Source organism: Zootoca vivipara, chromosome Z (genome assembly GCF_963506605.1).
Source record: "Zootoca vivipara chromosome Z, rZooViv1.1, whole genome shotgun sequence".
NCBI lineage: Eukaryota > Metazoa > Chordata > Lepidosauria > Squamata > Lacertidae > Zootoca > Zootoca vivipara.
This window is the reverse complement of record NC_083294.1, coordinates 41,196,249-41,210,420: the sequence shown is the minus strand read 5'-3', so window position 1 is coordinate 41,210,420 and position 14,172 is coordinate 41,196,249. Positions and strand designations below refer to the sequence as shown.

Here is a 14,172-nt window from a genome sequence, read left to right as displayed (position 1 = left end):
ATGATGATCTCTGTGACCCAGATTTTAGCAAAATGCTTGTGTGTATTGTATCATGCTGTTAGCCCAAGTGAGTATTATAAGGAGTAGTTCTTAAACATAAGGTAGCCTGCAATGTTTGACAATAGAGGAATTGCTCAGGGAAACTTATAAGGCTACCAGCTTTTAAAATTCAAGGTGTTGACCATATCCAATCTGTACTCTAGCTGTGTGTATCTGTTGATCTAAACAGCATGTGGGCAAACTGGTAGCCTGTCCTCTGGATTAGTTCTTATCCCCCAATCAATTTCTTCCTCTCCCTCTCCCTACTACTACCATCACTGCTTTGAAAAGTGCCATAACTCAGTGGTGAAGTATACATGCTTTGAATACAGCAGGTATCAATTCAATCCATAGCGCAGGGAACTTATTGCCTATGTGCTTAAATAGGACCACTAGGCTTCAAAGGTTGGCCTACTGGGTCATTTTCTGCTAACAATACCCAACTTTCCTAAGCCAAGAAATGAACTGAGAGTGCCCTAGCATCCCCAAATAGAGCTAGGAAATACTCTTGTCTGAAGCTGTAGACAGCTGCTGCAAGTCCTGAGCTAGCTCAAAAGTAGCCAGCATGTTTCATTCTGGCAGTTGTTGGATTCCAGCTTCCATCAGTCCAATGCAATTTTGCAAATAGTCAGGATTATTTGCTGTCATCCAGCTCACAACTGCATCCAGGCACCAGTTTATGACCTCCTGATTTGAGATGTTACAGAGAAATGGAACTAAGTGACATCTTGCCAGATACCTTCTAATGACCTCCACAGCAGCTTCATCTAGATATTAAATAGTGTTGGAAACAAAATTGTGGTACCCAACAACTCCTAGGGGTCCAAGGCACCATCAGTCAATACTTTTCAATGGAACAGACCCTGTAAGTAGTAGTGAAGCCACCGCAAAACAAACTACGAACTCGCTGAGACCAGACATACACTGTGGTCTGTGGTATCTCAACCCACTGAGTGATCTAGGGGAGTCAACAGGTTCGTGGTGCTTCTGTCTTTCACCCAAATCTCACCCATCAGAGTAATCAAGGCTGATTCTACAGCCAGCAAGAGCAGCACTCAAGTCTATATGAAGCAGACAATTTTGTCCTTGCAGATTTTCTACGGTAGGCTCCAAGACTGGGTTAATGAGGGTAAATGATTGTCACTTCCATTGTGGAATAGCTTTTCTAAGTGGTACATGGGTTGCCAAATAGGCTGTTTTCTCCATGTTAACCACCACACAGTAGGCATGATTATGTGTACAGTCTCCTTCAGAGCAAAACTTATACCACTTGTACTGCAGTTGTCTCCAGTTGCCTGGAACTCCCCAATAAATTGGGTGGTTGCCTAACTTCAACAGCACCAGAGAGGACATTTGGGTGCAGTTGTGTCAAAGGCCTGTCATGTCTCACCATTCCACAGGGAGACTAGGACCTTGGCAGAATTGCCTTCCGAGGCTTCTGGAAAATCTCTAGCAGCATTCAGGAATCCATCAGCTTTCACACATTTCTGGAATGCACCACCAGTTGGTCTCTGATCCTCGTGGGATAGCAGCAATTACCCTCCCAAAACCTCAAGTCTACCTTTGTGGAGCACTGAGTATCTGGGAAGACATAAGTAGGTCAGGTTGATTGTTCCCAGCTAACCTATTCAGGTCTTGGCAATACAGCGGTACCTTGGCTTGGCTCCCGAACAAATCAGCTCCCGAACGCTGCAAACCCAGAAGAAGTGTTCTGGTTTGCAGATGTTTATTGGAAGCTGAAGATCTGGCTTGGCTTCCATGGCTTCCGCTTGAGTGCAGGAAGCTCCTGCAGCCAATCGGAAGCCACACCTTGGTTTTCGGACCGTTCCGGGAGTCGAACGGACTCCCGGAATGGATAAAGTTCGACAACCAAGGTATGTGCCAGATTGGCTCCTTCATATACTTACAAAGCATGGTGGGTGAGAGAGATTTTATTTTGAACTGACCTGATATTCTCCTCCAACCACCACTAAGACAGAGGGCATAGTATTCAGTCCACCACCTACCTGAAGAACGGGATCAGAAGCTGAGTGGGGGGAAGTGTTTTGATAGGGGGGGAGAGAGAGTTTAAGTGGGAAAACTGTACTATGGTACTTAAATGAGTTTCCCCCTTGAGTTGCCGTGCAGGAGTTTGAATTGTTCTGGGCTTTTCAGGTTCTGCATTTCCCGCATTGGATGATTTAAATGAAACTGAAGTTGCTCCCCGTGAGCCAAGGACGAAAGTACAGATCGTATCTGAACAGCTGGTGACCTTTTTCAACCCAGTGAGTAAGTGCTATTGTGGCGTCATATTTCATTGCCCCCACTTCAAATCCTTGAGTGGATTTGAAATGTTTGTTACTGTGGTACTTCAGTGAAAGGTCTCTTTGTTGGGCTATATTGAGGGGTGTTGTTCTATGCAGAGTGCCACGTTCCATGTTTGGGAAAGGAAATAAAAAGGGGTTGCCCAAAGGAATGAACCTTCCCTTTCCTCTCATGCTGCAGCTGCACATGGGTCACCCATACTGCTTTGCAAGCATCTTAGAATCATAGAAGTGTAGAGTTGGAAGGGACCACGAGGGTCATCTTATTTGAGAAGCCCTCAAAGCCCTCCTGATGCACAGGACTACTTTCAGCAGTTCTTTGGATGGGTTGAGATGCTCCCAATGCAAATTTAATGGTGGGTATCAAATGTTAGCATACTGCTATAGCTACGCAATGTATTTACAGCAAAAGAAAAAAAGTCAACACAGCAGTAGCTGCTGTTGTTATTTGTTACCCACCCTTCACCTTAAGATCCCAGAGAATGTTACAACAATTTAAAACACAACATTAAAAACAGTTTGTTTTCAACTTGCAAAGGAAGAAGAGGGGGACCATCTTAAAAATGGACATCTCAAGTGTCAAATGTCAGGGTAAAAGGGGGCATCTTTAGCATTCACTAAAAGCTTCAAAGTGAAGAATCCAGACATACTTCTCGGGGGAGTGGGTTTCCACAAATTAAGGGCTGCCACAGAGAATAATCTTTCCTAGGCTGCCACCACCTGAGGGTAGTGGAACAACCAAAAGGACTTAGAGATACATGTGGATATTCACGCACATATACATAGTTATCCAGCGGTGGTCCTGCTCAGAGTATACCCATTGAAATTAATGGACTTAGTCTCTTTATGTTTGATGGTTTTACACTGAGTAGGACTTGTATACAATCCATAAATCCAGTGCTGGGCAGGCCAATGAAGCAGGGTTTTCCTTTCTCTCCCATTCTTGCCATACTCATAGCTGCCAAGTCTCCCGTATTCCCTGGGAAACCCCCGTTTTTCCAGCCGTTTCCCGCTGGCAGCCCAGATTTTTTTAAAAAAACAACGTAAATCCCCCGGATTCTTACCGGCCCGGGGAGGCTCCTTCTGCGCATGTCTGGAGTCCCTGGACATGCGCAGAAGTGATTTCTGGTGCTGCGGCCATTTTGGAAATGGGCAGAGCATGAGTAGAAGTGACTTCCGGTGCTGCTCTGCCCAGTTCCAAAATGGCTGCGTGACTTCCGATCCCAGATTTTTCAGTCTGGGAGTTGGCACCTATGGCCATACTCCAAGAGCATAGGGGTTGGGAAAACAGGCCAATGGAGCACAAGGCAAGCCTTGGACACTCCTCCTGCTAAGCTGTGGTGCATGGATACCCAGCATGCTGCACATATGCTCGCAGGTGTCCACAGCAGACTTCCCAGACTCCCAAAAGGTCGACAACGCTTGCTGCAGTGGCTGGATGCTGAAGAAGTTGAAGGAGAAGAAGGGGGACCCTGCTTTCGGTTCCCTCTTTTTCTCCCATTAGTGGATTCCAGAATCAGTTTGCTGTGCATTGTAGGGGCTGGTCTTTACAAGCGAAGCAATTGCAAAGCCCCATCTTTGCAAACCGCTTAGAGACTATTGTAGTTAAGTGGTATATAAATTGTTTAAATAAATGAAAGGAGGGCCTTGCACAAATCTTGCTGCAAGGCTCTTTTGCTTTTTGGTGGTAGCATTGCTTTTTCCACCAAAAGGAGAAGCAGACTTCAAAGTTGCACTTGGAAATAATCAGCTCATTAGTGTGTGAAGATTGCCCAGTTTGTTCCAACCTTCAAAGGAAACAGGCCCTCCTGAATCTTATTCAGATACTCCAAAGCAAAGGGCTCAATCAAAAACATACTTTCAAAACCACCACATTGATGCTTGGCCCCTCTTTGTGTCTCTCTGTGCTCCCCCCCCCCCCGGCTACTGTTCCTTTTCTCCCTTGCATGGAGTTGATGCATAAGTGAGAAGGAACTCTCAGCAAATTTCCAATAAAACATAATATCAGCCACTTGCATATCCCTCCCAGAAAAAGGAAACATGTCTCATAGAAAGAGGACACTGAGCTAATTTGTATGCATAGATCAGGGCTGGGAAACCTCTAGCCCTCTGGACGTTGCTAAACTACATATCCCATTAGTCCCAGCCAGCATAGTCAATAGTTAAGGCTGCTCAGAGTTGTAGTCCAGCAACATCTGGTGTGTGTGTGTGTGTGTGTGTGTGTGTGTGTGTGTGTGTGGTTCTTCACTCCTGATATAGATACAAACATGGATTCAGAGCCATCTTTCCCATAGGGCTTTACTGGTGCATCGCGCCAGGTTGCCGGCCTCTCAGGGGTGCCCCAGCAAGTGGGGGAGCTTCACGGCTTTGCCGGTGGCCTCCCTTTTCCCTGCACACCCGACAGCTGCGCCCCACTAACCATAAGGCTGGCAGATGTGCAGCTTCCCTCCCACCCAAGCCTCCTCGGGAGGAGAGCGATCCCCACAGAGACTTAGGGTGGAAGCTGTGCCCTGCCAACCATATGGCTGTCGGGCACGCAGCTTCCCTCCCAAGCCTCTGTGGGGATCACTCTCCTCCTGTGGAAGCTTGGGAGGGGCACAACTTCACTACCAAGCCTCTGCGGGGCTCACTCTCCCGCAGAGGCATGGGGGAGAGTTGTGCCCCCCTGGATGGATGGCAGTGCACAGCTACGGCCACCCCACACACTATCCGTGATGATTTGGGGGCACTGGGTGGATATTTGCACCCCGGCGCTGCATCTGCTAAAGACAACCCTGCATGGATTCAAGCCATAGTAATTCTAATGTCGGACCCACTGAAATGAATGGACATGACTAATTTAGGTCCACTCATTTCAGTAGGTCTGCTCTGTATAGAATGCTCTTGGATACCCTGTAATTGGGGAAGGTGGTAACCAGGTGAACTTCATGCTTGCTCTGTCACCTGCCCAGATGTTGTCGCTCACTGTTGACAGGCGACTCTAAGAACCCTCTTGCTCTCTCTTCTTGGGGTCTTCTGTCTTTAAGCCAGACTTGGACTGGAGAGACCTTGAAATAAAGGACTGTTTTCTTTAAAGTGGAACACATGGAATGGAAGCAGCGGTCTGGAATAACTTTGCCTTGTGCCTCAGTGATATGCACATTTAAACTGGGCTTGGAACTGAAATATTGCATTTCTGCTTCATTTCCCAAAGCGTGTCGACCCAAAACAAATCAGCCTGTGGTGCCTTGCCAAGCTGGGGAAAAGAGCAACAAGTCGTTGTGTCTGGAACACAAGTGCTGCTTCTCGTCTAAAAAGCATGTTCAGTTGGACTGCTACACTCCACTCAAAGACCGTAAGTGGCATTCTGCCTTTAGGACTCTTTCACTTGTTCTGCAAAGCTGGACACATAGTTTCTTATGCCTACACTGCCACCTTCAGCCAAGACCTTGTTTCTGCTTTTCCCAGGTGGCACAGCAGAGTAGTATAGATACAGGGGCAGGTTTGTAAGCAGGCTGCTGGGTGACCCTTGGGATTAGTTGGGGCAGAAGCCAGCAGTAGGTGAAGTCAGAGCCAATGACAGGCAGAGCGAACTCACTCTGATTCCCCCACCCCAACTTCCTCCATTCAAGGGATAACACCGAAACTAGTAGGAAGGAAAATGACAATACATTGCCAGCCCCTGGATTGGTTTTAATCAAGGAGGCAAGCTGGTGGGGTGGTGGTGGCTGAGAGCAGCTCAGCTTCATGGGGCAGTTCCCCACTTGCCCTACTTAATGGACTAGCCTCGTGCTTGCATGTCTGTGCTGAGGACTTATGTAATGCACCAGGAAGCTCTCAAATGAGCACGAGGGGCCATAGCTCGGAAGATTTTCACACAGTAGGTCCCAGGTTATATCTCTCTCCTTGCCTGTTAAGTAAAAATCTCAGATAGCTGATCTGGGAAATATTTCTGTCCGAGAAGTCATACCAGTCAGAATAAACACTGTTGGACTAGATCAGTTTAAGTGTTGTGCTGTACCACTTCAGTTGTTGCTGGGCTACAATTCCTTCATTCCATCATCCCTAACAACAACTAGAAGGCGACAGGTCCTGTACCCTTTGACTACACAGAGTAGTGACCTGTTTCATTTTACATCAGTGCACACAGATACAGTCATACCTCGGGTTAAGTACGCTTCAGGTTGAGTACTTTCAAGTTAAGTACTCCGCAGACCCATTTGGAACGGATTAATCCACTTTCCATTACTTTCAATGGGAAAGTTCGCTTCAGGTTAAGTATGCTTCAGGTTAAGTATGGACTTCCGGAACCAATTAAGTACTTAACCTGAGGTACCACTGCATTGTGACTCCCATTGTGTCTTGGAGTGCATCTTAAAATGGTTCTTGAAAATTCAATGTGCTTCTCCTGTAGGACTGGAGTTTCTTTTCCATCCAGTTTGTTTGTAGAGTGATTTTGGTACTTGAATGCTTCAGGATGTGCAGCATATGTCAATAAACAACACGTGCTTATAGTCCACAAAGCACACGCTGTGTGCATTCTAACAATCTGTTGACAAAACACCAACCCTTCACAGGCCTCTTAGACTCCAGCATCTCACAAATTATTGGGTTACCTCCTGCAATGGGTAATTGGCAATTTTATTGCCCTGTTCAATCGTCTGATTCTTCACTTCACTGAACATGTTTTCTATTTTCCCCTGCCAGTTTTGAGAACAGTGTGAGGCAAGGCCTGTTGCTTTCATGTGGTCTTCCTGGAGGCTTCTGGGTGGCCTCTTGGAAAGAAGGCTGCCAGACTAAGTGGACCTTAGGGCTGATCCAGCAGGATTTCCATCACAGTTATATTTGCAACAAACATAGATTAGGAGCCAACAAAAATCCCTCTGCAGCTAGTTTCACATGTTTGGAGTCTTTGAGTTTTTTTGTTTTCTCAAACAGGCAGCCTCTCTTCTTCTGATGCCACATGACAAACTGCTTTTGTAACTTAAAAGGGAGGATATTTTATTTTACCTATTGCCATGTTTATATGCCAGCAACAATATAGGGGGAAAATATTGTGGCAGTGAATGCATAAATTCAACAATACAGCCATTCCTGTATAGGGATAGCCTTACCATTGTAGTCCAGGCTTTGGTAACCTCGAGTCTGGATTACTGCAATGCACACTATGCATTGGGCCTGATTAGGGACCTGCAGTCGGTGCAGAATGGGAGAATGTGGCCAGCATGTGAGACCATTGTTAAAACATCTGCACTGGTTGCCCATATGCTTCTAATACAGGTTCAATGTCCTTGTATTAATTCACAAAGCACTGAAAATTTTAGGCACCTTAGGGAACACCTGAACACTTCTATCCCAGTACAATCACTGAGATCATCTGCCCGCATGTTGGAGGTGGTTCCCCAAGTTGGCAAGGTTTATTTGTCAACAACAAGACCTAAGCCCTGAGTGTCATTGGCCCAGCATTATGGAATAGTCTGCCAACAGAGATTCAGCAGGCACCTTCTGTTTCCAGTTTTAAATGCCTGCTGAAAACTTTCCTATTCCAATAGGCTTGTGCAGGCAATTAAGGCTGCATCTCTCCATAATAGCTAGCTGGTTTCTGATTCCAGAATTTTAATGTAGCTTTTATTGTACGGTTTTTATGTATAACTGTTGCAAACTGCTCTGATACTTTGTATGAAATAAAATTGCATGCATAAAGCAAGTCCCAAACTCGTTGCAAATCAGTAGAGCAGATTAATGCATCAACATAGCTTGATCGCCCAAGGGAAGCCTGAGTAAACAGGTGCATACTAAGCAGGTGTCTAAACAGTGGGTGCTTATTGGAATTGCATTCCAAAGAGAAGGCCCTGACTTTATTCTATTTAATTTATTTTTACTCAGACAAATTATATGCCACTTAAGCACAATTGTCACTAAGTAGCATGCGTCAAACTCAACAGTACAGTAAATATATAAAACCAGTTTAAAACAATAAAATCAGATCTGCCTGTGAAAAGGCCTGCTGGAATAAAAAGTGATCATAAGATGAACCTCAGGAGCATATGGCAATGCTAACAGCATCTCTCCCAAAGATTGAAATATCTCAGCAGAGGTGCAGAATATAAGGCATTCCCAGAGATAACCTGGTATTCAAGTTGTTCCATAGAAAGACCTTAAACTTGGCCCGGTATCATATTTGCAGCCTCTGCAACTCCTTCAGCACAGATGTTTTGCCCTGTGAATGAGGTACCTCCTTCAACAACCAGGCAACAGATTTAATGGATGCCCCACAAGTAATGCATTACTGTGATACACTCTGGAGGTCACAGGTGCCTGGACTTCTGCAGCTAAACAAGCCCAAGCCTGAGCTGCCAGGAAGGGCTGCAGCTCGGTGTAGGGCATCTGCTTTGCATGCAGAATGTCCCTGGTTTGATATCCATGTAAGCCTGGGAAAGATTCCTTGCCTTAAAACCCTGGAATGCCTCTGCCAGTCAGTGCAGACAATACTGAGCTAGATGGACCAATTCAGTTTCCTACCGTATATTCCTTAACAGCCATAGGCAGTCGGAGCCACTGTAGTCACGTGTGTCTGAATAACAAAGATTCAGCCAGGAGTGCACCCCAAAATGTTCAAATTCATATTGTTATAAGGCAACCTTCCCCAATTGGGTGGCCTCAAAATGTTGCTAGGCTCTCATTCCTATCACCCCCAAATGCCTGGACTGGGGTCAAAACTGATGGGAGTTAGAGATATTGGAGGGCAGCAGGCTAAGGGATGCTGTGATAAGGCATGCATTTTAAAATGGGTGTTAGATAGGGAAATGTCTTGGGGGGAGTATTTCCTATAGGATGGAAATGAACAATTACTTTACAGTTAATATCCCTTTTTTTAAAAAAAATTATTAGAGTTTTATTAGAGATTTTCTTCTGTTGCAACACAAGCAAACAAATAATTGGGTGAAGGTACATTCTATTGCACAGCATTCATGCAGGGTATCGTTTCAGCATCATGTGGGTAGGTCTTTTATTATTTTAATTAATATGCCTTTTTATGTCAGTATTTTTCATTATTACGTTTTTTCAGAGGTAGTCAAGGTGGCATAGGAGCCAACACCTAGGGGCTGTGAGTGCTCCAGCCCCCAGAATAAAATATTTGAGGGGGCTGGTCCCCTGCAAAGTTGATGGGCATTGCCATTCAAATGGTGTGTGCACTGTGTCATGTAATTGATTACGCAGGGTGGTGCTTACCTGTGCACCCGCAATATTTTATTCAAGTTGGCACCCCTGCAAGGTGGCATAAACACCCAGTTGGTCCTCATAACTACCCTGTGAGGTATGTTAGGTTGTGAGATATTGACTGGCCCAAGGTCAGCCAGTGGGCTTCATGGAGACTTGAACCCTGATCTCCAAGGTCCTAGTGCAGCACTTTAGCTGCTACACCACAATGGTTCTCCTATGTTTCTGTGATAGCACTGGAGTGTTGGTTTAAAATCAGAGCACATCCCAGAAATAAACTTTTCCCACTAATACATGTAACTGCAGTACAAAACTTATGATCCTCTATACAGGTGCAGCGGAATGAAGTGGTACCATGTCAGACTGCCTGTGAAGGAACTTTAAAAAAAAAAATCTAGCCCACATTAAGAGAGAGAGAGATTGAGATTCTAGGCCAGCTATCTCACTCCTTTGCTAGCTTCCTAGCTGCAGAGACTTGACTGCAACAAGAAAGGAGTTGGGAAAGATCATAGCACCCAAAACATCACCATTCTGTAGTGATTTTTTTAAAAAGGGTGTGTGTGTCCCAGGACACTTGCAGGATATGCTTCATAACTTGGGTAGAAGGTGAACAAAGTGTGTAGTAGTTGCAGTAAGTAGGAGGAGGAGATGCAAAATATTACCATGGAGTGGTTTATGTGCAAGAGGGGTTGCACAAAAGGAGGGGAAAGGAGGCACAGGTATGGGAATGAAGCGAAGGGGTACAAAGCAGAGCTACAGAGTAGAAAAGGGAAGTGGCTTCAGAAATTGGGTTGGTCTGGTGGAAAGTGAGCTTAAGTAGTTGCATGGGGTGGGAAGTGGAAGCTCTAGGGGGTTAATGTGGGGGAAATGACAGGGGTGGTGGTGGAGCAAACAGGAGCACAGCTCCTAGTGTACTATACACATGCACACGCTCTGAAGGTTTCTTAATCGCAAATGCGGCCGTGAAGCAAAGCTGACTCTTTACTAGGTTGTAGGACTGTTACAAGCCAAGCTGACGTTGATTGAACTGTAACAGGCCCTCAACAGATCCTGCGGATGCTTGGTGTCGGGATAGGAGGACTGATCATTCTCGCATTTCTTCCATGTTGCTGTTTTATTGTGGAGAGGAGGTAAGAGATACTTAAAAAGCACAGCTGTGTCATGGGGCACTTCAGCACTTGCACAACCTAAAGGAAAATGCAGTGGAGTGGAGGGAGGCAGAGGCGCCAACCCCTAGGGGCCAAACCCTTTTTGAGCCCCTCAACATTTGTTTGTGGGGAACACCCCCCCAATGTTAAAAAAAATGGTCATGTCAGGTTGGAGGAGCCAGGAACACAATAGCAAGGTGGCTTTAGTGGTTGGGTCCTCCTCCTCCTTCTCCTGGTGGTGGCAGCAGCAGCAGCAGCCACCAACCATTGAAGCCACCACATTCCTGGCTCCTCCAAGCTGGCGTGATGTCCTGACATGATGTCGTCATGTGTGGGATGTTGGGCCCCCCACCACACTTGCAAGTTGGTGTCTCTAGGAGGCAGGAACTCTAACTCAGCGGCAGAGCACACCTAAAAGGCCCCACGTCCAGTCCCTGACATCTCCTGTTAAAAGGACGAGGAAGCAGGAGGTGGGAGGACACATTTGTACCCATACTTAGAAGATCCACCTTGATCACTATGACCTCCTGATGGGGCTTTTCTGCAGGTTCCCCATGTCCCTGATATTAGATTGCCCTTCATTTTAGTCTGGCAGGCTTTGCCCTGTGGAATTTCATCACAGAGCAACAATTCCTAGCAACCTGAGCAAAATACAATTTCCAGATTTTTTTTTGGGGGGGGGGAGTTGGCAACCATTTGCTTTAGTATGATTGCTGAATGTGCTTTAAACATATGGTATGGATGTGGCCACTGTCCATCAGGGTAGACAATCCTGAAGCAGGCAGACCAACAGGAAAGAAGATTCCACCTAAACATTAGGAAGAACTTCCTGACAGTAAGAGCTGTTCGATAGTGGAATTTGCTGCCAAGGAGTGTGGTGGAGTGGAGTCTCTTTCTTTGGAGGTCTTTAAGCAGAGGCTTGACAGCCATCTGTCAGGAATGCTTTGATGGTGTTTCCTGCTTGGCAGGGGGTTGGACTGGATGGCCCTTGTGGTCTCTTCCAACTCTATGATTCTATGATCTGGGGAAACGTAGCTTCCCTGTGTTCCCACACGAACCTTTAGCACAAAATTTCTCAGCTATCAAATCATTTACCATGAAAAATAAATTGCCCTGCCTATACATATGGAACCACACACACACACAGGCATTATTCCTCTCTGCTCACCAGATGGTTATTTGTTGAAAGTTTCCACACATGGACCTCCTGCATAGAATCTTTGCATTTACAATTTCCTCTGCTCTTAGCACCCAATGCTGAAACTGCAGGTAGCCAAGTGGAGCCATTGGCACATCTCCAAACAGGAGCCTAGAATTAGCAAAGAATGGTCTGCTAAGATAAGCCCTGGGAAATGAATGTGTGAGAGATAGGATTCATATCAATGCTGAAGTGATTTGCCCAGGAAGGGCTGTGTGGAGTGGGTGGACTGTTGCTATTCCTAGGAATATTATTGGATGTTGCTTAAAAAGGCCTTTTTAAAAAAGAAGAAAGAAAGCAAAAAAAGGCCATAATTAACTAGATGTTGAACCATTTTAATTTCTAGCACACCCTGTTTGCAATGTTTGAATACATCAAAAGAAGCAAAACTTTTTTAGTTTCAAGATGGCGCCTCTTTTGACATAGGGTTCCAGTGAATTGTTTCAACACATCTGCAAGAGTGTAACATCTATTGGGAAATTACCAACGCTGTATGTGGGTCTTTCATCTGCAGGTGCATCGCACAAGTAAATAATTTCTCACCTGTTGCTGCTGCATTTGGCTTTTTGAAAGCTAAATTGGACATGACGGATTGGCATGCCTTCCTTGTTCGTATATAAAGGAGAGGATTTAGGGGGATAGGGATTACTGCAGAGTTGGGAGACTTGTAGCCTTCCAGAGGCTGTTGGACTCCAGCATCCCTGACCATTGGCCATGCTAACTGGGGCTGATGGGGGGGTTTGAAGTACAACATCTGGAAGGCCACATGCCACCCACTCCTGGTTTACTGGAACTGACTTGGGGATGGAGAAAAGTGGACAGAGCAAATAGACTAGGATGGAAGGAAGCAGCAAAACCCCTCTCTCACACCTTCCCATTACTGTTGCAATCATCTGAATTTCTCTTGCTTTGAGTGAGATTACTGGTTCTTAAATTCAATGCTTCTACTCTGACCTGCAGTAGCTCAGGTTTCAGGCAGGGATGCTTCCCTTCACTTGCTACCATGAATGCATAACGTCCCAGGTTTCATCCCTGATATCACACCGTTAAAAGATCAGATGGGAAGGGAAGGGAAAGAGGCCTGCCTGAGCCCTGTCGAGTTTTTGCCAGTCAGTGCTGAAACTGAAAAATAGTCTGACCTGGTATAAGACCTGGGGCATATCTATACTCATGGTTTTTAATGTTAAGGAAGAGTTAGGGAATGGTTTTGATAACATAAATGGACACATGACACCCTACTTTTTTACGTTAATAATGCGTTATTACCTTGTATTTTAATAGCTTAATTTTTAATTGTTTTATGCTGCTACATTGGTGAAACACTGCTCACATGTCCCTATGTAGTGTTTTTACCCCTCTCTTTATTTACTGCATTCAAATTCTGACCTCCCTCCCATGGGATGGAGGGAAGGAGGAAGGGCGAATTAAAATTTGACACCAGAGGGAGGAACAGAGCAACCATCGACCAGCAACAGGGAAAGAAACAGCATTTTGGAAAATGGTGTGGCTGGGTATTACTTACATTTGACCGGGGTGGGTGGGTGGGTGGGGGCATGATAAAAATGTTAAATAGCAAGTGACATTTTAGAATGACATATCTAATATCGTTCTAATATGGGAAAATAACATTAAACAGGTCAGTGTAGATGCAGCCCTGGTTTGCTACCCTTCCCACCATTTACTGTATCTGGAATCTGCCAGGAAATGCACAATATCCTCATTGAGGGGTTTGTTTTTTGGTGGCATTTCAGCCCATGTTTTAATGCATTACGAAGAGGCCCCAAAGAAGATGATTCTGAAGATTCTGAAGAAGACAGTGATGATGAGAGTGATGAAAGCAGTGATAGCCATTCTTCATCATCCGTCCAAGATGATGTTGAGAAACTGACCAAGAAGGAAAAAGGCAAATAAACCACTCACCGCCATTTGACCAACTTTTGTATGTGTGTTTTGTATTCATATCCTTGACTTTCCCAATTTTTCAGTGCTCACAACAGCTTATATAAAAGCACAACACACACACACACACACACACACACACATAATGCAAAGAATTAAAAAAGATTATAACACAACCCAGCACCAAAAGTAAAGGAAGAAGCAAAACAATAATTAGGCAGGATCCCTCAGGAAGGACAAGTGCAAGAAAGCATCTTGAAAGCTAAAAGGAAACAGGAGTAAAGTTAACCAAATTCTGGGGGCCAGAGTGGGTAATGGTCGAAAAGGCCCTGCTCGTGTAACTACCAACCTCCCACCTATAGGAGGGGATATATGGACGCAAGCC

At 45.3% G+C, this 14,172-nt stretch overlaps 1 protein-coding gene across 1 annotated transcript; it reads left to right on the top strand.

The window, feature by feature from the left end:
• FMR1NB (FMR1 neighbor) lies at positions 1-13,799 on the top strand. Its single transcript, XM_060270581.1, has 5 exons — positions 1-67; positions 2,194-2,307; positions 5,536-5,676; positions 10,579-10,672; positions 13,640-13,799. Exons 1-5 carry the CDS (start codon positions 1-3, stop codon positions 13,797-13,799), a joined length of 576 nt encoding a protein of 191 aa, XP_060126564.1.
• Positions 13,800-14,172: the final 373 nt, after the last annotated feature.